The sequence below is a fragment of the Mauremys reevesii genome, linkage group 2 (assembly GCF_016161935.1).
Source record: "Mauremys reevesii isolate NIE-2019 linkage group 2, ASM1616193v1, whole genome shotgun sequence".
NCBI classification, from domain to species: domain Eukaryota; kingdom Metazoa; phylum Chordata; order Testudines; family Geoemydidae; genus Mauremys; species Mauremys reevesii.
In genome coordinates this window covers 155,736,634-155,761,455 of record NC_052624.1, presented here as the reverse complement: position 1 = coordinate 155,761,455, position 24,822 = coordinate 155,736,634, and the positions used below count along the sequence as shown (strand labels likewise).

At 49.6% G+C, this 24,822-nt stretch overlaps 1 protein-coding gene across 3 annotated transcripts; it reads left to right on the top strand.

The window, feature by feature from the left end:
* The first annotated feature begins 990 nt into the window (after positions 1 to 990).
* On the top strand, positions 991 to 24,143 carry FHIP2B (FHF complex subunit HOOK interacting protein 2B). Of its 3 annotated transcripts, none has more exons than XM_039527565.1 (17): positions 991 to 1,157; positions 2,007 to 2,085; positions 4,126 to 4,295; positions 10,396 to 10,500; positions 11,037 to 11,159; positions 12,160 to 12,393; positions 12,581 to 12,777; positions 13,465 to 13,573; positions 14,748 to 14,824; positions 16,227 to 16,422; positions 17,239 to 17,408; positions 17,491 to 17,628; positions 18,674 to 18,764; positions 19,571 to 19,714; positions 20,503 to 20,643; positions 20,898 to 20,998; positions 21,349 to 24,143. In XM_039527565.1, exons 1-17 carry the CDS (start codon positions 1,113 to 1,115, stop codon positions 21,452 to 21,454), a joined length of 2,226 nt encoding a protein of 741 aa, XP_039383499.1. In that variant the 5' UTR covers positions 991 to 1,112; the 3' UTR covers positions 21,455 to 24,143. The 3 variants fall into 3 exon arrangements, with proteins under 3 accessions (XP_039383499.1, XP_039383498.1, XP_039383497.1); XM_039527564.1 differs by having other exon boundaries at positions 994 to 1,157; positions 19,577 to 19,714; XM_039527563.1 differs by having other exon boundaries at positions 995 to 1,157; positions 2,010 to 2,085.
* Positions 24,144 to 24,822: the final 679 nt, after the last annotated feature.

Genomic DNA, 24,822 nt, shown 5'->3' with positions numbered 1-24,822 from the left:
AATAAATGTTTCAAACCCCACCTTTTATCTTGTAAAATGCATGATGCTTGGAGGGGTTTCCTTTAGTCTGGTTTGTGCAGTGATTTTGTGATAGGGAAATATTGATTAGGAACATGGCTGAGGTTCAATAGACATTTTGGTTCTGACCCAGGGTGAGATTAAAATCTAGGTGAGGTGAAAAAAGTTGGTGCATGAAACGGCTGGCTCCCCAGTTCTCCTAACCCACCCCACTATCTCTTCAAGTTTAAAATTAAGACATCCACTGCTGGATGGAAATAAGGGGAAACCACATGGAAAACAAGACAGTGCTTTACTTTAAAGGATGTTTTAGGGAAACACTACTTCCTGTAGCATAGCAGTGGATTTTTCTCTCAAGGGCACAGTTCTGCCGCCCTCTGGCACACAATGCAATTGGCACAAGCAGACATTGAATGTTTAAAATGGTACTTATCAGTTTTAATGCATTTTCAATACATCTTAAAATAAGGAGTGGGGGGGTCTCCCTATGCCCTCCTGACTCCCTCCCCCAGCTCCCTAATACCCCCCTGACCCCCAGCCCTGATCCCCCATGCCCTCCTGACCCCAGCTCCCTGATCCCCACCCCCCGATCCCCCATACACTCCTGACCCCTTTCCCAAGCTCCTCCATATGCCCCTGACCCCAGCTCCCATAGCCCCTGACCCCCACCCCAGATCCCCATGCCTTCCTGACCCCAGCACCCGATCCCCACCCCAGATCCCATAGCCCCTGACCCCAGATCCCCATGCCCTCCTGACCCCAGCACCTGATCCCCACCCCAGATCCCATAGCCCCGACCCCTTTCCCAAGCTGCCCCATACCCCTGATCCCTACCCCAGCTCCCCATAGCCCCTGACCCCCAGATCCCCATGCCCTCCTGACCCCAGCACCCCGATCCCCTCCCCATAGGCCCCTGACCCCAGCTCCTGCCGTTTTGAACCTGCCCCGCCCTCCTCACTCCCTGCGCCGGGAGCCCGCCCCGCGCTCCCGCACAGGCCGCCGGGTGGAGCCCGGGCTTCTGTCTGCTCGGGCCGGGTCTCCCCGTCGGTGGCCGGGATCCCCGGCGGGCCGGGCCGGGCCGAGCCGGCGCCGCCATGTTCAGCCGCCTGGGCGCCTTCCTGCAACAGGCGGTGGAGACGGTGAGGGCCCGGCCGGGGGCGGCTCCGCCAGGGAGCGGGGTGCTCGGGGGTGGGGCCTGGGGGGTCGGCGGGAGAGCAGGGCCCGGGGAGGGGCTCGGGGGGCGTCTCCCGGGTTAGGGTTGGGGGGCTCCCAGGGGGCGCCCAGGATTGACCTCCAGGTGTCGTTGTGGTCAGAGGCTGGGGGCTCCCACGGGGCTGGGGGGGGCTCCAGAGTTCAGGGTTGGGGGGTGCCCAGGATTGACCCCCCGGTTTTGTTGGGGTCAGGGGATGGGGGGAGCCTAGAGAATTGGGGTTGGGGGGCAACAACTGGGGCCAGGGTACTGGGGTGGGCACCCAGAATGGAGCCCCCCGGGTGTCACTGGGGTCCTGAGATGGGGCAACCCAGGGAACTGGGGGGTCTTCCAAGAGCCTAGATGTAGGATCTGGGTTGGGCCCCCAAGGGTGTCATTGGGTGTCAGGAGATGAGGCCCACAGGGGACTAGAGCTGCGGGGTGGGGGCATCCTACAGGGTACCCAGGATGGGCCCCAGGGTGCTATTGGGTTCAGGAGATTCGTGCTCTTGGGAGGGGGAGAATTGAGGGCTTGGGGAGAGGAGGGGGGACAGAGAGGTGTCCCAGGAGATATGGGGTTGGGGTCAGGAGAGGGGCCCCAGGGCACTCTGCTTTGGGGCGTCTCTCCTAACCCCCATGTCTATTGGGACAGGGGTTCCCAGGAAGCAGGATGCTATGGGGATGGAGGGGTCAGAAGGGGGGAGACCCTCCTGTGAGTAGGGCCTGTGGGTGGATATGAACAGTGCCCTTCCCAAAGGGCTCGCTCTATCTACTAATGCCCGCGCCCTCCTCTCTGCAGCAGGAGCCCAGCATTGACCTGCTGGAGGCATTCACCGAGCACTGGAAAGGGCTCACTCACTACTACCTAGAGACCACAGGTAGGTGGTGGATGAGGCTGGGAGTCCAGGCTCTTGGGTTCTATTCCCAGCTCTGAGGAGGGTGGGGACTTTGCAAGTTAGAACTTCTGAGTTGTCTTCTCAGCTCTGCCAGTTGATGCGCCGTGAGACTTTGGAGAAGTCCTTTAACTGTGCGGTGCCTCAGTTTCCCTCGCTGTAAAAGGGAGACAACGAGACATAGTTGGCCATTTGTTGGGGTTAATTCGTTAACATGTACAAAATGCTTTGAGAGCCTTGGCACAAGAGTAGAGCAAAATGTTAATGCCTCTATTATCCTCTTCCTGTGAGTGATAATGAAAGGCCTGCTGAATAAAAACCCTGCCAGGAGAAATGTTGCATGCAACCGTTAAAATGTCTACATGCTGCTCTATATATGGCACACAGGCATTGTTTCTTCCCACCAGAAGAACCACAGGGGGTGGTGGTGTCCCTGGACATTTGTAGATATCTGATACTCCGGGCTAGAGCCTTATAATAACCAGTCTCTGTTGCTCAGAGATGCTCTCTCAACATTTTGAGAATGGCTGGCCTGCTCCTGCACTATATGCTATGGCCAACATTTCTTATCCTTGATATTAAATTAGGTCTGATCTACACAGAGTTTTTGTACTAGGTGTTTGATTCTATACTGCTGCAGCCTTAAGTCTGCATACAGTTATACTGGTATGAAGTGCTTATCCCAGTATAGCTTAGTCCCTACCAGTGTAACTGCATCTACACTAGAGGGAGTTGTATTGCTTTACAGTTAGAGGCATGGTTATACTGGTACAGTTGTGGTGTGTTAAGAAGGCCTTAAGCCCCTAACTTTATTTAAATACCTAAGTATGGATTTATGAGCTTAACCTTAGACTCGCAAGTTTGAGAAACGTTGACCTTTGCTCTTGCCTATCTCAGTGTTGTTGTTCTATTATAACATTGCTGCTTAGTGTCACTATAGCTAATGGTCCATCAAGGGTTCTATTATAGGGATAATAATTTTTAAACCAATGTCCTAGTTGCTTGGGGTGCTGCAGAGATAAATATCAAAATGAAAATTACAGCTTGGAAGCCAAAGGGGAGAGGTTGGGAGGATATATGTTTTAAAATTACCTAGGATGAAATGAATTGATTGATTTGCGGCGGGGGGTTATACCTATTAACGTTCCCCCGAAGCTCAAACTTAGTTTAAAAAAGATCTCTGATTGAGAGGCATGATGATTTTTTAAAATTTTGTTTTTGTTAACTTCCTCTGGATTCTACCTGTCCCCGAAAACACCCACTTGTTTTTCTGTTGCAGGGAGGGGAAGGTTTTAAATTCACCATTTTGGAGTCTTTCACTGTGCCTTAGAATGTAGAGAAAATCTTTCTAAAAGATCACTCCTGTGTGGCATGGAACAGTGTCCTGATGCCTGCAGTAGGAATTATGAATAAAGGATTGGCTTTGCCTGATTTTTTTTCTCAGGGTTTGTTTCATTTGGGTCTTGGTTAGTGTAAGGCCTGTGAGTGTGCTGCCCAGGCTCTCATGACCTGTGGCCCTAATCCCGCAAGCTGATCTGCTTGGGCATATCTCTGCGCTAACGTGAAGCTCCGTTGACTTCACACTGACACAGTATCAAACCCGTTCCCCAGCACAGAGGTGCTGGTTTCCAGCTGAGACATAAAACTGAAGTCCTGGCCACTTGTGACAATCCCATGATGTTTTTACAAGTGTAAGGGTGTTGGCTCCAGGGTCTTGACTAAATTGCTTTGTGGGTAATTACATTCTGACTACTTCCCTTACAGCTTCTGTTGGATATGCTTGCTATTCACTTCCTGTCCCAAACTATTATAGCATTGCTGTGTTGTTGTAACCGTGTCAGTCCCAGGATATGCTGTGCACTATTAAAAGAGCTGCCATGTTCCATCTCAGAGTTATGGGGTAGCGGGGGTGGATATGAAGAAGCTTTGGTATAAATTTGAGTCAAATGGAGCTAAAGCCTTAATGCCTGTTTTACCCAGCATGTAGCGTGTTTTGCTTGGGATTTATATATTCCTTCATTTTAGATGAAAACACCCCAGTTAAGGAGACCGATATCCCCTGGCGCCTGAAACAGATGCTGGACATTCTGGTGTATGAGGAGAAGCAGCATCCAGCAGGGGAGACAGGGCCTTGTTTGGAATACCTGCTGCAGCACAAAATCTTGGAGACCCTTAGCACTCTGGGGAAAGCAGAGGTTTGTACACTGTGTTACTCACCAAGTCGGCCATGCACAAGCCCAAGACCGGGGATGGGCAAACTATGGCCCACGGGAGCGTCCTGTCCAGCCCCCGAGCTCCTGACCTGGGAGGCTAGCCCCTGGCCCCTCCTCTGTTGTTCCCCCTCCCCTGCAGCCTCAGCTCTCCCTGCCACTGGAGCAATGCTCTGGGCAGTGAGCTCCTGGGGCAGCGCAGCTGCAGAGCGGGCCCGGCCTAACCCGATGCTTTGTGCTGCGTGGTGGTGGTGGCAGCAGCGTGGCCCGGCTGTAGCGCCACCAGCCACCGGTGCTCCAGGCAGTGCGGTAAGGGGGGAGGGAGCAGGAGGGGTGGATAGAGGGCAGAGGAGTTCGGGGTGGGGGGTGGGGGTGTGGATGGTGGTCAGGGGGAAACGGGGTTGAATGGGGGCAAGGGTCCCAGGGAGCAGTCAGGAAGGAGTGGGGATTGGATGGGGTGGCAGGGGGCAATCAGGGGGCAAGGAGAAGGGGTGGTTGGATGGGAGAGTCTCTTAGGGGAGAGTCTGATGATAGAGAATCTCCAGGTTATAGTCAGGAGCAGAGGAATGAGAAGTATAATGTAAGGGCCGGATCAGATGATAAACAGTCACATAAAAAAGAATCTGGCACATCAGAAAAAGGCAGGCTAATAAACAGGGACAAGTTTTTAAAGTGCTTGTACACAAATGCCAGAAGTCTAAATAATAAGATGGGTGAACTAGAGTGCCTTGTGATAAAGGAGGATATAGATATAATAGGCATCACAGAAACCTGGTGGACTGAGAGCAATCAATGGGACACAATCATTCCGGGGTACAAAATATATCGGAAGGACAGAACAGGCCGTGCAGGGGGAGGAGTGGCACTATATGTTAAAGAAAGTGTAGATTCAAATGAAGTAAAAATCTTAAGCGAATCCACATGTTCCATAGAGTCTCTATGGATAGAAATTTCATGCTCTAGTAAAAATATAACAGTAGGGATCTATTATCGACCACCTGACCAGGACAGTAATAGTGATGATGAAATGCCAAGGGAAATTAGAGAGGCTATCAAAATTAAGAACCCAATAATAGTGGGGGATTTCAATTATCCCCATATTGACTGGGAACATTTCACTTCAGGACGAAATGCAGAGATAAAATTTCTCGATACTTTAAATGACTGCTTCATGGAGCAGCTGGTACGCGAACCCACAAGGGGAGAGGCGACTCTAGATTTAATCCTGAGTTATCAAGAGGTAACTATAGCAGGACCGCTTGGAAATAGTGACCATAATACAATAGCATTCAACATCCCTGTGGTGGGAAGAACATCTCAACTGCCCAACACTGTGGCCTTTAATTTCAAAAGGGGGAACTATACAAAAATGAGGTGGTTAGTTAGACAAAAGTTAAAAGGTACAGTGACTAAAGTGAAATCCCTGCAAGTTGCGTGGGCCCTTTTTAAAGACACCATAATAGAGGCCCAACTTCAATGTATACCCCAAATTAAGAAAAACAGTAAAAGAACTAAAAAAGAGCCACCGTGGCTTAACAACCATGTAAAAGAAGCAGTGAGAGATAAAAAGACTTCCTTTAAAAAGTGGAAGTCAAATCCTAGTGAGGCAAATAGAAAGGAGCACAAACACTGCCAACTTAAGTGCAAGAGTGTAATAAGAAAAGCCAAAGAGGAGTTTGAAGAACGGCTAGCCAAAAACTCCAAAGGTAATAACAAAATGTTTTTTAAGTACATCAGAAGCAGGAAGCCTGCTAAACAACCAGTGGGGCCCCTTGACGATGAAAATACAAAAGGAGCGCTTAAAGATGATAAAGTCATTGCGGAGAAACTAAATGGATTCTTTGCTTCAGTCTTCACGGCTGAGGATGTTAAGGAGATTCCCAAACCTGAGCTGGCTTTTGTAGGTGACAAATCTGAGGAACTGTCACAGATTGAAGTATCACTAGAGGAGGTTTTGGAATTAATTGATAAACTCAACATTAACAAGTCACCGGGACCAGATGGCATTCACCCAAGAGTTCTGAAAGAACTCAAAAGTGAAGTTGCGGAACTATTAACTAAGGTTTGTAACCTGTCCTTTAAATCGGCTTCGGTACCCAATGACTGGAAGTTAGCTAATGTAACACCAATATTTAAAAAGGGCTCTAGGGGTGATCCCAGCAATTACAGACTGGTAAGTCTAACGTCGGTACCGGGCAAATTAGTTGAAACAATAGTAAAGAATAAAATTGTCAGACACATAGAAAAACATAAACTCTTGAGCAATAGTCAACATGGTTTCTGTAAAGGGAAATCGTGTCTTACTAATCTATTAGAGTTCTTTGAAGGGGTCAATAAACATGTGGACAAGGGGGATCCGTGGACATAGTGTACTTAGATTTCAGAAAGCCTTTGACAAGGTCCCTCACCAAAGGCTCTTACGTAAATTAAGCTGTCATGGGATAAAAGGAAAGGTCCTTTCATGGATTGAGAACTGGTTAAAGGACAGGGAACAAAGGGTAGGAATTAATGGTAAATTCTCAGAATGGAGAGGGGTAACTAGTGGTGTTCCCAAGGGTCAGTCCTAGGACCAATCCTATTCAATTTATTCATAAATGATCTGGAGAAAGGGGTAAACAGTGAGGTGGCAAAGTTTGCAGATGATACTAAACTACTCAAGATAGTTAAGACCAAAGCAGATTGTGAAGAACTTCAAAAAGATCTCACAAAACTAAGTGATTGGGCAACAAAATGGCAAATGAAATTTAATGTGGATAAATGTAAAGTAATGCACATTGGAAAAAATAACCCCAACTATACATACAACATGATGGGGGCTAATTTAGCTACAACGAGTCAGGAAAAAGATCTTGGAGTTATCGTGGATAATTCTCTGAAGATGTCCACGCAGTGTGCAGAGGCAGTCAAAAAAGCAAACAGGATGTTAGGAATCATTAAAAAGGGGATCGAGAATAAGACTGAGAATATATTATTGCCCTTATATAAATCCATGGTATGCCCACATCTCGAATACTGTGTACAGATGCGTCTCCTCACCTCAAAAAGATATTCTAGCACTAGAAAAGGTTCAGAAAAGAGCAACTAAAATGATTAGGGGTTTAGAGAGGGTCCCATATGAGGAAAGATTAAAGAGGCTAGGACTCTTCAGTTTGGAAAAGAGAAGACTAAGGGGGGACATGATAGAGGTATATAAAATCATGAGTGATGTTGAGAAAGTGGATAAGGAAAAGTTATTTACTTATTCCCATAATACAAGAACTAGGGGTCACCAAATGAAATTAATAGGCAGCAGGTTTAAAAGAAATAAAAGGAAGTTCTTCTTCACGCAGCGCACAGTCAACTTGTGGAACTCCTTACCTGAGGAGGTTGTGAAGGCTAGGACTATAACAATGTTTAAAAGGGGACTGGATAAATTCATGGTGGCTAAGTCCATAAATGGCTATTAGCCAGGATGGGTAAGAATGGTGTCCCTGGCCTCTGTTCGTCAGAGGATGGAGATGGATGGCAGGAGAGAGATCACTTGATCATTGCCTGTTAGGTTCACTCCCTCAGGGGCACCTGGCATTGGCCACTGTCGGTAGACAGATACTGGGCTAGATGGACCTTTGGTCTGACCCGGTACAGCCTTTCTTATGTTCTTATGATGGGGCAGGGGTCCCGAGAGGGCTGGTTAGGGGAGGGCAGAAATGAGAGAAGGGATTGGATGGGGTGGCGGGGGGAGTCAGGGGACAGAGAGCGGAGGTATGTGGATGGGGCAGGGGTCCCAGAGGAGCCATCAGGGAACAGGGGGGGTTGGATGGGGCAGGAGTCCGGGGGGACGGGGGGGGCAGATAGGAGGTGGGGGCCAGGCCACGACCCCCTCCCCTAACCAGCCCTCCATACAATTTACAAAACCCGATACAGCCCTCGGGCCAAAAAGTTTGCCCACCTCTGCCCAAGACAAACACCATTCATTGCCCTAGTGGTAGAACTGTTGATTTCAGTGACTATAAAGTCTGACTTGTTCACAGCAAAGAAGTATAATTTTAAGGAATGGAGACCAGGGTAAAATTTTTCAAATCATATCCATGATTTAGGAGTCTGAAGTCCCAGTTTCAGAAGCCACTTAGGCTAGACTAGGACTTGGAAGGTGTAAGCAGCCTATTAGGCCCATGGCCTTGTCTACACTACGCAGTTAATCCATGTTAGATAACGCCTTTCAAATTCTAGGCTAGACAGCACCTTAGGAGCCTAAATCCCATTGACTTTCAGCGAGACTAAGGCCAGGTCTACACTAAAAAGTTAGGTTGACCCTGCGACGTCGCTCAGGGGTGTGAAAAATCCACACCCTTGAGTTATGTAGTTAATCCCCGGAGTGTACAGCACTAGGTTGATGGAAGAATTTTTCTATTGACCTAGCTACTGCCTCTCAGGGAGGTGGATTAACTACAGGGATGGGAGAACCCCTCTCATTGCTGTAATCAGGGTCCACACTGAAGTGCTACTGCGGTTCAGTTGCAGTGATTCTAGTGAACATCTAACCTAAGGCTTGGTCTACATCTAAAACTTAAGTCAACCTTGCTACATCGCTCAGCGGTGTGAAAAATTCACACCCCAGGTAAGATGTAGGTAAGACACCACTAGGTTGAAGAATTTTTCTGATCTAGCTACTGCCTCTTGAGGGGTTGGATTTACTACTGTGCTTCTGTCACTGTAGCAGGTGTTTACACTACAGCGCAACAGTGGCATAGCTGCAGAACTGTGGCACTTGGTCGTGTAGACATACCCATAGGCTCCTAAGCACCTGAATCACTTGGAAATGGGACTTGGATTCCTAAACCACTTAGGCACTTTTGAACCTTTTCCCCATATGCTACAACCTTTGCTGATGTGAGCAGTGTTTACTCAGGTGAGTAGTCTCATTGACTCCATGATTGAGGCTTGCAGGATCAATCCTTCGATTTGCAGGAAAGAAGTGTTTTTAAAAGAACTCTATCAGAGTAAATATCAAAAGCTAAAAATTATAACCATACTAGCCTGTGTTACTAATAATCCCTTGGCTTATTGTGCTATAAATAGTCTTTTTTCCCCCTAACACAAAAACAAGGAAACAGTAACTGGAAATATAAGTCTTTATTGTGTGTTTATAAAAATCAGTTGCATTCAGTACCGTCTACCCTTTATCTCTGCTATGATTCATCCTTGCTTGTTTTTTCCATTTCATCAAGTTATAGGACTTATGAATAACAAACCTTTTGAAAATGGAAAAATAATCTAATTGATTTTTTTTCACCACAGGGCAGCTGAGAAGCTTAATTTATTAAAAGTGAAGTTCATTAAGCAATATAAATACTTACTGAGATAATTAATTAATGTTTTTGAAGCACTGTGAGAGCCTTAAAAGGTACATTAGAAGGGCAAAACATTATTTATTTCTGTTGTTAGGGTATTTTTATGCATTGTGTGGAGCTGGGATAGTGATATAAGTCTGGTCAATTTGACTGCTGTTTCTAGTTCAATGCGCAAATGGTTGTTTTACCAGTGCTGCAGGGAAATATTTACTTCCTAAATCAAACCAGTTTTCGCTTACATTTGGGTTGTGGAAACATGTGTATTCACGCTGCATTAGGGAAAAGCTATTTGTAAACTAAACCTCGGTGTTGGTCTTAACATTATCCCAGAGCATTCCCTTTAATGTTCTCACAGTTCAGCTGGGCTCCAGTTTATATCTCACACGCTTTCTTGATGGTTGCGTGAAGCAGGGACAGTGTAGCCCTACCAGATTATCTGATGATAGAAAGGAGATAAAATCAATAATAAACTGAATTGTGTTTTCCAAGAGCTTCAAAACCCTCTGTTCTTGGAATTTCCCAGTCCATGTAAACTTGAAAACCCTTATGGTGTTTTAGCCTTCTGCACTAGCTGCAGTATATAGGGTGCGTATGGATAGATGTTTGCAGCTCTTACCTCTGCCATGTTACATACATTCACTATCTATCTGTGGCATAATGATTGGCTCAGACACGTTGTATCATGTTTCCTGTGGCACTGAAGGGGAATATTATTGAACTGCCCATTTACTTCGCTCTCTCTCCTTTGCTCTCAGTATCCTCCAGGCATGAGGCAGCAGGTGTTCCTCTTCTTCAGCAGAGTCCTGGGACAGGTGCAGCATCCACTATTGCACTATCTGAATGTGCACAGACCTGTTCAGGTGAGCGCTGCTTCTGCTTTCTCTTTGGCTTGTCAAAGCCGCTTTCTGAGCTGTCTTACTGCAGACAATGTAAAGTGCGCTCCTTGCAGCGCTCGTCGTACCTTTCCTCACTTAGTGCTCTGATGGCCTAAGTTTCTGATGAGCAGTGATGTTAACATAGACCCCATGGGGGGCCCCATTCCCCAGTGCTATGCACCTGGTGCTATGTTACACCAGTGCAGAGTGGGTATAAAATATGACTGTTCTGATACCCAATTGATAGTGGTGTAAATCATTATGCAGGGTTCAGGGCAATGCCGAATACTTTGCTTTAATGTTACTTTGCCTCAATGGGGACTATTGCCTGCTCTTTTGTTCATCGGTGGCTGTACGACTGATATGGGTACATATTCCTGGGGAGTGTGTCCAGCAGCTTCTAGTGAGGAGGGAAGAATGCCCGTCCCCGATGCCAGCAAACCCCTTTCAGCACTGTATAAGCTCAGTCCTACCCCCTCTTTTATCACTGTGAAGGCTGACCGCCCTGTGTCCTTCCACAGAAGCTCCTTCAGTTCGGCAGCAATGCACTAGGCTCTGCGACTGAGAAGGAAGAGGTACAGTTTGCTGCTGTTCTGTGTGCAAAAATCAAGCAGGATCCTGCTCTGCTCACGTACATCCTGGAGGTAAGGAGCCCCCATTGGCGCCTGCATGTCATCCCTTCCTTATAGCAAGGTATTGACCACTGCTGGAGGCAGGCTTCAGGGACCAATGGGCTGATCTGCTAGGGTATGATTGCACGGTGATCTGAATAACAGGCAATTTCCACAGCGTAGCAAGCTGTCGAATCTCACCTCCATATATCACAGACATTGCCTCAGTGCTGCATGCTCAGGGATGACGCTGAGCTCCTCTGCACCTGAAATCTTGCTGGCTTCTTTAAAATTAGGCAAAGTGTCTAATCTGGTGCTGGTGGTTACCTGGATCGTTCCCATCTGACAGCTGTTTGGGGGGGCCCTGGGTGAAGCAAATTTGGTCAATCTCAGTCCAGTTCCCAGTGAGCTGGTGTTTGTGCCATGAAAATAGCCAGTGGTTGGCACTAATTGGCCCCTGGATTGGTAGTCTTAATAAAGAGACCATGGGTCATGGATGCTCAGCACCCCTTTCCCCGTGGGGGAGTATGCATCTCTCCCAGATGGCTTGATGGGACGTGTGAAGCTTGCTTTGTCACTGCTGTACCTGTTCTGTGACTAGAAGGTCACATAGTCATTGATCAGGCAGTTTAGAGCAGAGGACTAGGATCTGGGATTCCTGGGCTCTCTTCTTAGCGCCACCCTGGACTTGCTGTATGACCTTAAACATAGCTCTTCACCTCTCTGTACTCCCCCATCTGTGAAATGGGGATAATATCTACTTCCCTACAGCACATCGGGGAGTTGTGAGGATTGTTTGCAAAGGGTTATGAGATCCTCTGTTGAAATGTGCTGTGTTGTTTTATCTGCTTAGCTGAGCATTTCTAGGTGTTTTTGCAGTATATACATATCTAGGTATGTTCAGGTACATATTGCACCTATCTAGCTTTCTGGGTATTCGCTGTCTGTACCTGGGATCAGTCCCGTTTGTGTCAATGCTGGAAGCGCTATTGCTGTGACACTAACTGCTCTCTCTCCTGGCTCTATTCTCAAGGGAAAGAATCTTCTAACTGCGAGCCCACAGGGAGATGCTGGCAGCAGCCAGAGAGAGAGCTTGGCAACCAACGGAGCCCTGACTGCATCTCCTGAGCAGGACAGAGAGCGTTCCATGGGTGACGCCCCCTGTGCTAGCCTGGCTGGAAAACCAAAGAATTCTGTCTCCAGCTCCTCCCCTCTGAGAAAGGAAAACAATCTGATCACTTCCTTAATCAACTTGTGCAAGAGCCAGGTACTGACATGGGGTGGGGAAAAGCAGAAGGGTGCCAGGCGGCAAGTAGGGAATGATCTTGCCTGTCAGTGGAATGGAGCAGGTTAGCGTCAACCTTGGTGTTCCATTCACCCTTGAGCTGGGGAGGGGAATAAACAGGCTTGGTGCTGTGGTAAAGTGTCTCTCTCTCTCTCTCTCTCTCTGGCAGAAGAGCAGGGTTGCACTAAAAGCTCAGGAAAACCTGCTGCTTCTCATAAGTGTCGCTCAGCAGGCAGCTGCCACGTACCTGGTACAGAACAGCGCCCTTTGCTGTCTGGTGACTGATCACCTGTGTGACCTGTACAATGCCGTCCCTACTTCAGCCGATCCTGCAGATATCCTCTCCCTAGAGAGAGTCAGCTGGAGGTAGGAAGTTGATGGGTCAGTAGGAAGATAATGAGAGCCTGGGGTAAATCCATTCCCAGCCTCACTGCAAGGGAACGACCCTGCCAGCTTTCACTCTTGGGCTTCTCCCTGGAAGTATTGGGCCCAGAGGAGACGAGTGAGATCGGTTCTGCAGGGGCTGCACCCCAGCTCCCATGGACCTTGGCAGGATTGAGCACCTCGCAGGTGTGGGTACATAGTGAGGCCTGCTAGGCTGTGGTATCCTCTCCAAGGGGGACTATGGGATGGCTCAAGCTGGTACTGGGTAAGTCCCTGGAGAATAGCGACAGTGTGGTGTCTGCCCTGGCTCAGGGGGTACAGCCTAGCAGAGGTCCTCAACCTCTTCCCTACAGGGGACCCCCTTCCCACTTAGCAATATGGGAAGAGCAGGGTGGTCACCACTACCACTCCTGGTGGGTCATGACCCCAGATGAGAACTGCTGGCCTTGTTGCTCTCTCAGGTCTTTTCCATCTCTGGTGTTCTATGCCGTATGGGCCAAGTGAGAACGTTGAGAGAACTAGCAGCTTCCTTTGCTCCTGTCACTCCAGAGAGGAGACTCCTCTCCTTCCCCCCCCCCCCCACCCAAAAAAAAAATGTACCATAGCCCTTGGATGATGCTTTGGAGTTGATTCCTACAGTGTCCTTCACCCGCTTTGATCTCTTTGCAGGTTGCAGAATAACTCTGCTGATGAGGCCTCCTTCCCAGGAAAGGGGAGCCTGGATGCTTTCTTTAGCTGGTTAGATTACTGTGATCACCTCGTGAGAGAGTCCCACCCGGTAAGAAACAAGTGACTCCTCCCCACTGTTTGTTGTCTTAGATGAGCATTCCTATCTCCTCTGCCTCAGAGGGTGCAAGTCTCTAGAGCAAGACAAATATACATTTAAACATGTGAGGAGCCTGATATTTAAGGAATCATGTCGTCTTAGCCCAACCCTAGATGCTGTTTCGGGCACAGCCAAAGAGCCACTGATTTACAAGAGTGGATTGGAAACTGGCTGAGTTACTCATCCCACCTACAGCTAAACATCTTGTGCCTTTTACCTGATGAGCTGCTGGCAGTGGAGTTAGACTGCTGCAGCGTAAGCCAGCCTCGCTCACATCTCTGCTAGAACTCAGGCCAGGCCACCTGTTTTCCTCCTGCACTTAGTAGACAACCTCATTAGGCCACTACTAATGGACTTATAAGCCACGGATGTGATGGTAGGTGGGCCATTGGGAACCAAACTGTGTCTTGTCTTATGACTAAAATTCTCCTTGGAGAAGGCAACCTATGGTGCCTTTTTGAGATCCACCAACTCCAGTGGCTCCTGGACTATTACATTCTGGCTTTTGTGGCTTAGATTTTGGGTTTGCCATGTGTCCTGAAGTGTGTTAGGACAGCCTCAGTTTCATCAGGCCTGTCTGTGAGTCCAGCTTGTCAGACAGCTGAAGATCTCTGTGAAACTGCATCAGAGTATGATGAAATTGCAATCTTTGTGTGATATTGTGGAAGATCACCATGATGCATCGCCACACACAGCTGCAAAATGACAACATGCACTTGCTAAGGTCACAACAGGATTATTTTGTTCCTACGGGGATGTGTTAAAGGGTGGGAGCCATCCTGGCTGACCCCAGTCTAGTGGTTTGTGTTGAACCCATTTAAGAAGACTCCAGCATGTTCTGGCTCCATCTTCTAGCTACCAGGAAATGCTTTCCTTTAATAGGAGTGCTTGGGTCACTTGGTTCCAGAGTCTGTGTGTGCAAGAACCACATAGCATGTGTCAGCCCTGGCCAAGGAACAGTGATGTCACAGTCACTCCCCATATATGTCAGTGACCCTACCACACCGAGAGAAACTTTAAGGAGCAGCAGAGCCTCTGCTCTTGTCATGCAGGAAGGAACTAGGGGAGTCGTAGGAATATCAGGCAGCTGGTAGCTTGTTACTTACTCTCTATTTGTGACCATCAGGTAGTTGCAGATGCCGTAACGGAGACCATTGGTGAAAATCTCTTCCAGGGGATTCTGCAGCCACAGCTCTTGCAGATGTGAGTACATGTGTCACACAGGCTGAGGGGCCAACCAGCTGTTCATCAGCTTCCTGTGTAAACTGGGGTGCGGGGGCTGACCTGGTCTGGCACCCACACCAGGCATGAGAGGGAGGGAAGTGGGTTAGTCTTGTGGTGAAAGTAGGGATTTGGGAGTCAGGACCTCAGTTCTTTGTTTCTGGCTATGGCAGCAGCTGGCATTAAATAAGTCACTACTTTGGTGCCTCAGTTTCCCCATCTGTAGAATGGAGCTAATGCTGCATTCAGGCTGGTGAAGCTCAAATAATTCCCATTGGAAAAGTGCTTTGCGATCCTGGGATGGCAGGTGTGGTAGCTAAGAGGGGTGCATAGCACTCCCGCAAGGAGGCAGCTCCCCGGCCACATGCGTCCCTTCCAAACTTTTGTGGAAGTTAATCTGTCTTAAAATCCTCTTCCTACACTTCAGTGTAAAAGTGAAACCCCTGCTGGCAGAATGGAACATTCCACCAGAAGGATTCTAACCTGGTCTGCCAAGCTGGGGAATTTGAGTCTGGGAAGCAGAGAAAGTTCAATAGAGGGAAAGGCAGGAACATCTGAGCATCCTGGAGACGAGGCAGGGGTGTAAAATAAAATGGATTAAGGGAAGAATCAGATCTCCTCTGTCGCAGGGAGTGGTTTTGGCAGTTTTCTAATGCCTTTAGTTGTCATTCAAAGCGATGGGCCTCATTTTATCCACCCTAAGATAGGGTAGTGCTGAGGCCAGTGGTCGGTTCTAAGCCTTCTGCAGCTCATAGAGCCAGTGCCGCTGCTCAGGGCCCCTCCAAAGGCAGGACCAGAGCTGGCCCCTGACAAGATGGAGTTTCACACTTGGCTCTGCATTTCCAGGCCTTCAGTATTATTTTGGACTCTCTTGTCCCAGCATAGTAAACTTCCAAACTCATTACACCTGAACTGCCCAGTCTAGCCTCTGGCTTTGGTATTGCCTTGACCCTTTTCATGCGCCCTCCATCCGCTGCAGTGGCCCATACGCATCTCTAGAGAAACTTTCTCTTCGTGAGCTGGAATAGGTGGCTTTCCGGATACCACTCTGCATTATTTTCGCATTGCTCTTAGTGTCCCAGAGGTAGTGACACCTTAGGGTCAGAGCAAAAAATGAGGAGCGCGGGTGGAGTCCTGGGTTCTGTTCCCAGCTCTGTCATTTCCTGTCTCCGTGCCTTGGTTTTCTCATCCATCAAAGGGGAGGGTGCCACTGGCCCACCCCAGGGGGTGGGGGGGTACAGAGCTTTATTTGTAAAGTCCCTAGAGGTCCTTGGGTGGAGATGTTTCCTTTAGAGCACATTGCTCACTGTGCTGCATGTGCCCTCTGAACAGCTGCATGGAGATGAGCAACAGTAATTACTTTCCCTCTGCCATTATTTGGCAGGTCTGAACTTGGCATCCTCACCTCTACGGCAATGCTGACGGCCATGGTGAGGCAGATCAGCGCTCCTGCCCTGCTCCGGGAACTGGTGACATTCCTGCTGGGCACAGAGAGGCAGCCAGAAGCCATCACTAACTCTCCACAGCAGCATCTCCTGCGCTCTCAGCTGATAGAGCACTGCAACCACTTGTCTGATGAGGTGAGGCTGTGTCTGCATGCTGAGCTGCCACCTGCAGCCTCCCATGGTTCTGCCTCCCTCCTCTTCCCTCTCTGGTGGGACCCCAGACTCAGCTTTTACTAGCTAACCTCCATCTTGGAATTTCAAGGGGGGAAGCTGCTCTTCCTTTTGGACCATGTCCAGACCTAAGGCCCTGCTCCCTTGAGATCACTAGTGACGCTCTGGCACCCTGGTAGGAGTTGAGGGGTCCTGCCGTAGTTCCAGGCCAGGTCATTGTATTCAGTCTCCTTAAATTCCCCACGCAGTTTGTCAGATACAGGATTTTTCAGTCTCGGCCCTCAGCAGTCAGGCAGTGTTGCTGTGTGGTGGCTCCATCTCAGTGCTGGATGAAGTGATCCCTGTAGAATTTGTAAAGTGCTTTGGGATATTAATAACTGATGCAGTATCGCTCATCTAGAAGGATCCCAAACCACTTCAGACAATCTGGATTTACAGCACCACTGGAATGTAGCCACCTCTGGGGGTTCAGCCCCCCTGCACATTGCATGCTGTACAACAGTAGAATGCTGGGGCAAACCCCTGCTGCTGTCAGCCATGCTATGAAATCTTTAATGTCCTCACCAAGCAGACAGGATCCCTTGTTTTTAAGGTCTCCTCTGCAAGACCCTCCCCCAGCTAACTGCTAGGGAACTCCATGTATCAACCCTGGAAGGGATTATGGTCTGAGATGGCCCTGTGGGGAGTGCTGGGCTTCCTAGCTGCGTTTTAGTGGTGAATGCTTTTCAGGGGAGTTTTAAAGACTTATCCCACAAATGACCCACGATTCTGCCCCTGTAGATCAGCCTTGCTAGCCTGAGGCTATTTGAGGAGCTGCTCCGCAAACCCCATGAGCACATTGTATACAGCCTAGTGCTGAGAAACCTGGAGGAGCGGAGCTACATCCTGCGCAGCCAGCCGGGGCAGGAGGAGCGGAGCACCCATGAGCAGGAGCATTACGAGGACACACTGTAAGTGGACAGAAATGAGAAGCGCAGAACCTGGTGGGCACAAGCTGGGGCTGCAATGTAATGCCTGTTCCTGGCCTTGCAGGGAGCTGGAGGAAGATCCCTATTTCACTGATGAATTTCCAGATACAGGCTTCCGGACATGTAAAAAGCCAATGCCATCCTCCCCCCGGGGGCCTGCCAGGCCTAGTGAGAAGACAGACGTGAATGAGATTGTTCTCAGGTAGGGCTTTCCCTTGGGCTGTGGAGGCTAAGAATCACGAATGATAGACCATGCACCCAATGTCCAGCACCTTTGCCTCCCCTCTGCAGGCTAGCTCTCAGCTTTGATCCAGCTAGAAGGGTGGGGTGGCTTTGGGGAACTTAGTGCAATTCCAGAGCAGCCCTGGCAGCGCAGGCTGTGAGAACTGGGTGAATTCCCCACTCTGGGAGCCCCTGCTCCAGCAAGGGCTCTGTGGACTGGTAGTTTCCTGCTCCAGGCAACATGCCTGGGCTGGGGGATCTGGTAGGAACCCTGCCACACAGCAGCTAAGTGAAAATGCGAGCCTCTGAATGTCAATTTCATAGTTCATTTCAGGAACACCCTATTTTGCTGTGTAGAATGAAAGCAAGTTCAAAAATACCGGAACTTCTGGCAAACCAACTCCCTGAGTTTGTCAGCTTGCATCCTGCCCTACCCAGCAGCCTTCCATAACAGGCTAGAGTTCTGTCTCCTAGGCCCTTTCCCATATTGATAGCCATGCCAGGGGCCCATCTAAGCCTCCGGCTCACAAAAATTGGGCTGTTACTTTGAACTGCAAAGGAAGACCCCACACTTGCTCATTGTTGGGCATCCCATCTCCAGACAGTGTTTTTCTGGTACATTGTTACCAGGAGCCCAGCCCTCCAGCTTTCACTAGCCTAAAGCTAATGGGCATTGGCTATCCAGCCCCACTAGTAAGCTTGGAACATCGTACCTAGCCTGCGCAGTTCACCATAGCTTCACAACCAGCAGTAACCCAGGGAATGACAGAAGGGTAATCTTATGGTAGGTTTCATGGGGTAAGATGGTGCCTGCAGTAAGGGTCAGGAAGGAACTTTCCAGCCATCGCACAGGCTAAGTGCCGTATTGGGGAGACCACATTAGGAGCTGGGATATCAGTGCCAATAGGCCAGGTACATTCTGCATCTGCTGCACTCACTCCTCTCTCTCTTCCCTCCCCCTGGCAACACCAGCATAGGGGGAGATTTGCATAGAGTACCAGCTGCTGTTGGCTTCTCTCTTTCAGTTTCCTGGGCCTGGTTCCTGATGAGGCAAAGACCTCCTCCTATCTGGAGGAGGCAGGATATGATACCTATGTGCATGATGCCTTAAGGCTGGTAGGTCATGGATGGGGTCCCCATACCCCTTGAATCAGGGGCGGCTCTACAAAGTAGGCTGCCCCAAGCAGCGCGGAGCGCTGCGCCGCCCTTCCCCAGTCCCGCGGCGGGTCCCCTCTTCCCGCGGCTCCGGCATCCTGGGGAGGGCGGTATTTGGCTCCGGTTGAGCTCCCGCCGGCATGCCTGCGGCAGGTCCACCGGAGCCCGGGACGAGCGGACCTGCCGCAGTCATGCCTGCGGGAGCTCAACCGGAGCCGCGGGAAGACGGGACCCGCCGCAGTCATGCCTGCGGCAGGTCCGCTCGTCCCGGGCTCCGGTGGACCTGCCGCTGGCATGCCGGCGGGAGCTCCACCGGAGCCAAATGACGCCCTCCCCAGGATGCCGCCCCAAGCGGGTGCTTGGCCCGCTGGTGCCTAGAGCCGCCCCTGCCTTGAATTCTCTGCTGCCCCCACTCCCTTCTCACAGCTCCCTTCCCATCAGGACTATTCTACCTGACACACAACTCACTCCACCCCTGTCTGTGCCAGACCTGGCTGAGATTGGACATACCCACTGCTCAGACAAGGTGGCCGGTAGGGTTTCAAAGTCTTTCTTTTTCCCCCCTCAGCCTGGGGCTTCCCTGTCCCATTCCAAGTGGAGATATAAAATGCCTTTGATCTTTAACAGTACCAGCTGTATTGCCAATTGTTTTGCCAGTGCACCTGTCTGCCTCCCACACCCAGCAGTTTGGGCTGCTGGCCATGTTCACCCTAGTTTTAGGGTTGAGAGCACTTTATCCTCCATCGCCCTCATGCTTCTTCTGTCAGTTTCAGGAATGCTCTGCTAACATATCCTCATGGAATTGGCCCCAGGAACCAAAACCTCTGGAGCCCTGTGACCCACAAGCAGCATTTTATGAGGGCCACTTCCTGAAGGTGCTGTTTGACCGTATGACACGGATCCTGGATCAGGTAGGGTGAAAACTGCAGCCTTGTTTTGGGGATCGGGGAGCTGGAGCTGGGGCTTTGTCTTTGGGGTAACCAATGAGCACCTAGCCATTTTGTAGGATACAAAGGTATTGGCTAGTGACCACAACACAAGACTGTGATCCTTGATCCTCATTCCACCCCAAGCCTTCAGCCAAGTCGGTGGGGAAATGCAACTATTGAATTGAAACTGAGCCTCAACAGGGAAATACATTTTGTCCAGCTTTGTAGATCTGTCTGGCTGTAACAGCTTCATTTCTATGACTTCTGTAACCTTGCAGGTGGCCTACAAAAGCAGATAGCTGCCAACAGGAACACAAGTCACCATCAAATTAGACTGTAAGCTCTTTGGAGTAGGCCCTGATCCTGATTAGGGTTTGTGGGTGTTCCTGTAATGCCAGAGATCCACCTCACTGGAAGGTAGTTTTAGGCCTTTCAGGCTCTCATTTTCCTATTTTTAAATGAATGAGAGGGACATGAACCAAAGGCAGAGTCCAAGCCAGGCTGCCCCTACTGCAAGGGTTCTCAAACTGGGGGTCACAAGGTAATTACTGGGGGTTATGATCTGGCAGACTGCACCCCAAACCTTGCTTCGCCTCCAGCATTTATAATAGTGTTAAATATATATAAAAAGTGGCTTTAGTTTATAAAGGGGGGGGTCACATACACAGGCTTGCTATGTGGAAGGGGTCACCCATACAAAAGTTTGAGAACGACTGCCTCTGGGAAGGCACTTCAAGGAAGCGATCTCATATTTTGTCTATGTTCTGCAGCCCTATGGACTGAACCTACAAATGACATCAGTGTTGTCCCGCCTAGCCCTCTTCCCGCACCCGCACCTCCACGAATACCTCCTGGACCCCTACCTGAACCTGGCTCCTGGCTGCAGGACACTCTTCTCTGTACTCATCAGGGTAACTTCTCCCTATGCCAAGTCCTTGGTGGGGCATAGGGGTTCATGTCGATGGTAGTGTGCAACTTGGGGGGAGAGAGATCAGAAAACAGCAAAAAAGCCTTGCACAAAGCTGCCAGCACCTCTAGGCTGAGTGGGTCCAGAGTAGAGTCCTGGACTGAGGGCAAGGCTGTATGTAGGAAGTGCTCTGAAACCCAAAGCTGGGTGGGGGGCACCTCTCCACCTGCAGGGAGCTAATTCTCACCTCCTCCCTAGGTGATTGGAGATCTGATGCAGAGAATCCAGCGGGTGTCTCAGTTCCCAGCCAAGCTGCTGCTGGTCCGGAGACAGTTAATGGGGCTGGTCCCTGAAGAACAGTAAGTGCTTGTACTCGTCTTGGGCTACATCAGCTGGTGCCCTGCAGCATGTGTAACACGGGGAACAGTATCTGTCTCAGCAGACATTAACCGCCAGGGAAACTTCCCTCATCTCAGCACAGGGCCCCACTCCAGTGTGCTTGATATATCGGGGTGGCAGGGAATTAAGTACAAGCAGCCTCAGGGTTGTTTGGTAACAAGCCTGCCCTCTGCTTGTGCTCCACGCTGTGCTAAACTTTCTGGGATAGACATGAGATGGGGTGGTGGAACATTCTGCTCTCCAGGCAAGGGAGCCAGCTTCTCCCCCCTGTGCAGAGCACTCCTCAGCATTTGCTTTGGTTCCCTTGCAGGATCGATCACATGACCCTCTTCCAGGGAGTAGTGGTGCTGGAGGAGTTTTGTAAGGAACTGGCAGCCATAGCCTTTGTGAAGTTCACCCCAGAGGGCCCTGCATGAGCCCAGCCTCCGGCTCTGCTCAACTGCTTCCTGGAGAGAAGATCTGAGTGCAGTGCCAGCCCGCACTGCTGGAATGGGGAGATTAGTGGCAGCACCACTCCTCACTCAGCCATCCACCTTAGCTGAGACCTTCCTGTATCACTGGCCTCCAAAGAATGTCTGGCTCTAATACCCATCTGCCTGATAGCCAGACTCCCCCCCGTCAACCAGCCCCTCTCCACAGAGCAGCAGGGAACCAGGACTCTGCAGCATCACAACAGAGGGCAACTCCTCCAGGCAGTCTCAACATCTTACTCAGGTTTGTTGCTTCCCTTTCTGGGGGAAGGGGACTCTGCTTCCTACCTTACAGAACTAATGGTTTGCTCAGTGTTCAGCTCCCAAAGCTGGCCGGGAAAGCACTAGCTGCCACAGCCCCCAATGTTCAGAAAGCAAGACTAGATGCATTGAGAGCCCTCCACCATTTCTAGCTGCTGCCTCTTAGGATCAGAGTGGGCAGGAGTATTTGCAGAAAATCATCACCCACAATCCATTCTGCAAGATTTTTATAGCTCCTCTTCCAAGTGACTATGGCTGGGGGAGGGAAAGGAATGGATGCATGAGCAGGGCAGTGTCTAAAGCCCTGTGGAATAGAGAGCTGCATTGCACTCTTGCTACATAGGGCCTGTGGGAGTGCACTGTTCTGGTGTCCTCGCAGTGAGCCCAGAATAGACTTCTAGGTAACTGTAGGTGAAGGTAGGATACAGCACATTGCAAAAGTGGGTGCTAAATCAAAACCAGCCTCCTCTGTGTAACAAACACAGGGACAGACAAGGGAGCCCCAGCCCCAGCTGGGTGGCCATAAGACACTCTTCTGGCCTTTAATCAAAGTGCAGCATCTCCAGCTGGTGCTTTGCTGCACCTGGCCCAGCAGGGTCTATTAAAAACACCCTGAATATAAAATATGGACCTAGAAGCCTGCAGTCACACTCCAGCCATGGCACTTATGATGCCTTGCTGGGCGGGCAGCCAGCCTCACTCCTAGTGCTTCACTGCCCAAACCTTCCCTCTTCCCCTGCAATCCAAAAGGGAAGGAGTAGGGATGGTGGGTGGCCTTGAGGTAAAAGTCATGTTCCCCTCTCTCCCCTCCCCTGCCCCCAAGCTTTAAGAGAGGCATAAAGAAGTGACTGGACCTACCTCCCAGACAGATCCTGAGGCTTACTCCATTGGTTTTGATGTGTTTGGGGTTCCTGAGCAAAGCAGGGCAGGCATGAGTGATGTGGCTGTGTGACAGACAAGTCCCACTGGGCCCCATGCACTGCTGTCAGGGGGCTTTCTGTTAAACAAGCTGTCATTTAGTCTGATGCTAGCTAGCGATGGGGGCAAGGAGGAACAGAAGGTACATGGAGTCCTTTATTGGAGGCAGGGTTCATTCTGACTTTGAACTGGCTCCAGTTGCTTTCCATATGGTACAAATAGAGCCACCGTGGCTCTGCCAGGCAGCAGAGACATGTAAGGTTGCTCCTTGTCCTCAGCGAACCTTTAGAGGCAGCGCTGCATTCCATCATGCTCGCAGTGCCTCGGCTCTGGCTGATCAGAAAATGGGACAGCAGCCCTCAGGCAGGTGCAGCTCTACCCTGTCTTCCTGGAGGTGGGAAGGCATTTTGCTTTAGTTTAGCTAGACAGAGTGAAGCAAAGCCTTGCAGAGCACCCTCCCAAGCAACCTGCCCCATTGTGAAAGGAAACTCAGAGCTACCTCTAGAGAGCAGGATGCTTCCCTCACATATCCTGGAGAACAGCCCCTTGAGAAGCCAGAAGGGCTGGAGGCCAGCATCAGCTGAGTTCTCACTCTTCCCCAGTGTTTCCCTATAATAGGCCAGATTCTTACCTGATGTCCGGCTTCATAGTATCATTGAAGTTAGTGACCTACACCAGCTGAGGATCTCACCCACTGCTTTCTTGGGTAGCAAGGATGAATTTGTAAAGTGCTCTGGGAATGAAGTTAGCAATAGTCTTTATACCAGCAATACTACCCCATTCAACAGGGCTGTGTCTCTATTGATAGATATTCACACACCCTGCAGAATGCCAGCATCTCACTCTCTTCCCAATGTGCACTTTAGAATGTAACAAACACTTCATCACAATGCAGCGAAAAGGTCTCTAGTAACAAGAGTAGATACAAATTACTGTATTTGGGTAGTGCCTAGCACAATGGGGCCCCAATCTTGGTTGATCTGTAGGCACTACCATAACAACACCGTCAGGGCAGCTTGTAAGCCTGACAAATCTCAGCACAACTGGGTTCTTGACATTGGTATTAAGTGCAGGGTGGATGCTTAGGGGCACCATTGGCTTGGCAATGCACTATTAAGTGATTCTTTATAGCATATTTAGCTATACTGCATTATCTACAGAGGGGCTTTTGGTCTTGTGTTGCCTCTTATCAACCATGCACAAAGGTGTGTACACCTGGTTGCTTGGTAAATCTGGGTGTTGGTGTTGTGTTTATGGCAACTGCATGTGGTAAGTGGGTACAATGAACTAGCAAATGTTACAGCACCACCTCTTTTCAGAACTATGCACTTTTAAATGTATGGCATGTAACTAAACCAGCTGTAAAATTTGTGCAGTTTAAGTCTGTACATATGCACCAGGTACAAGTAACTTAACTCTTCCTGTGGCAATAAAGTGATGTCTTGATAAATTGGAATCAGTTGGCTCCTTTTCCCTTTACGAACCTCTCCTAGTGCAATTACAGTGTTTTTTCAGCTGCACCATATTTTTTTTATGGAGTTAGCATCTCAATTAGAGGGAGCTGGCTTTTTTCGCAGCTCTGCCACTGACTTGACAAGTCACTGCCTCTGCCCTCAATTTCCCTCTCTGTAAAACAGTGCTAGTACTTACCCACCCTTGGAAGTGTATTATGGTCCTTACATTAAAATGCTTCTGGGCCTGTAGCAGAGCTGAAATACAAACACATGTAAGCATGGGGCAGAGGCACTCTTAAGGGATACTGCCACTACACACTTTGTTGTTGCTGACCGAACCCCAAAGCAGCCTCCCCGCTTTGGGCGAGACTAACACTGGAACTAAGGCTGGACAGGTTTAAACAACTGCTCTGAAAAAAGGCAGGGGAGAATGTGAATCCCTGGCGCACGGTTAGGGTGCAGAATCAGGTATGTGAGCCACCGCAGGAGACAGATTCCTGATGCAGTACCAGTAACACATGCAGACCCTGTACCGTTTCCTGAGTATAGGTGGGGCTTTGCCTGATTTTAATAAGAGGTACATGTATTACAAAGAGCACGGCAGATGCACATCCCACCCCCTACAAGCTACACACAGTTTCCAACCTGGAAGGGCCTACTGCTAAGATTTGCAGAGTGGAC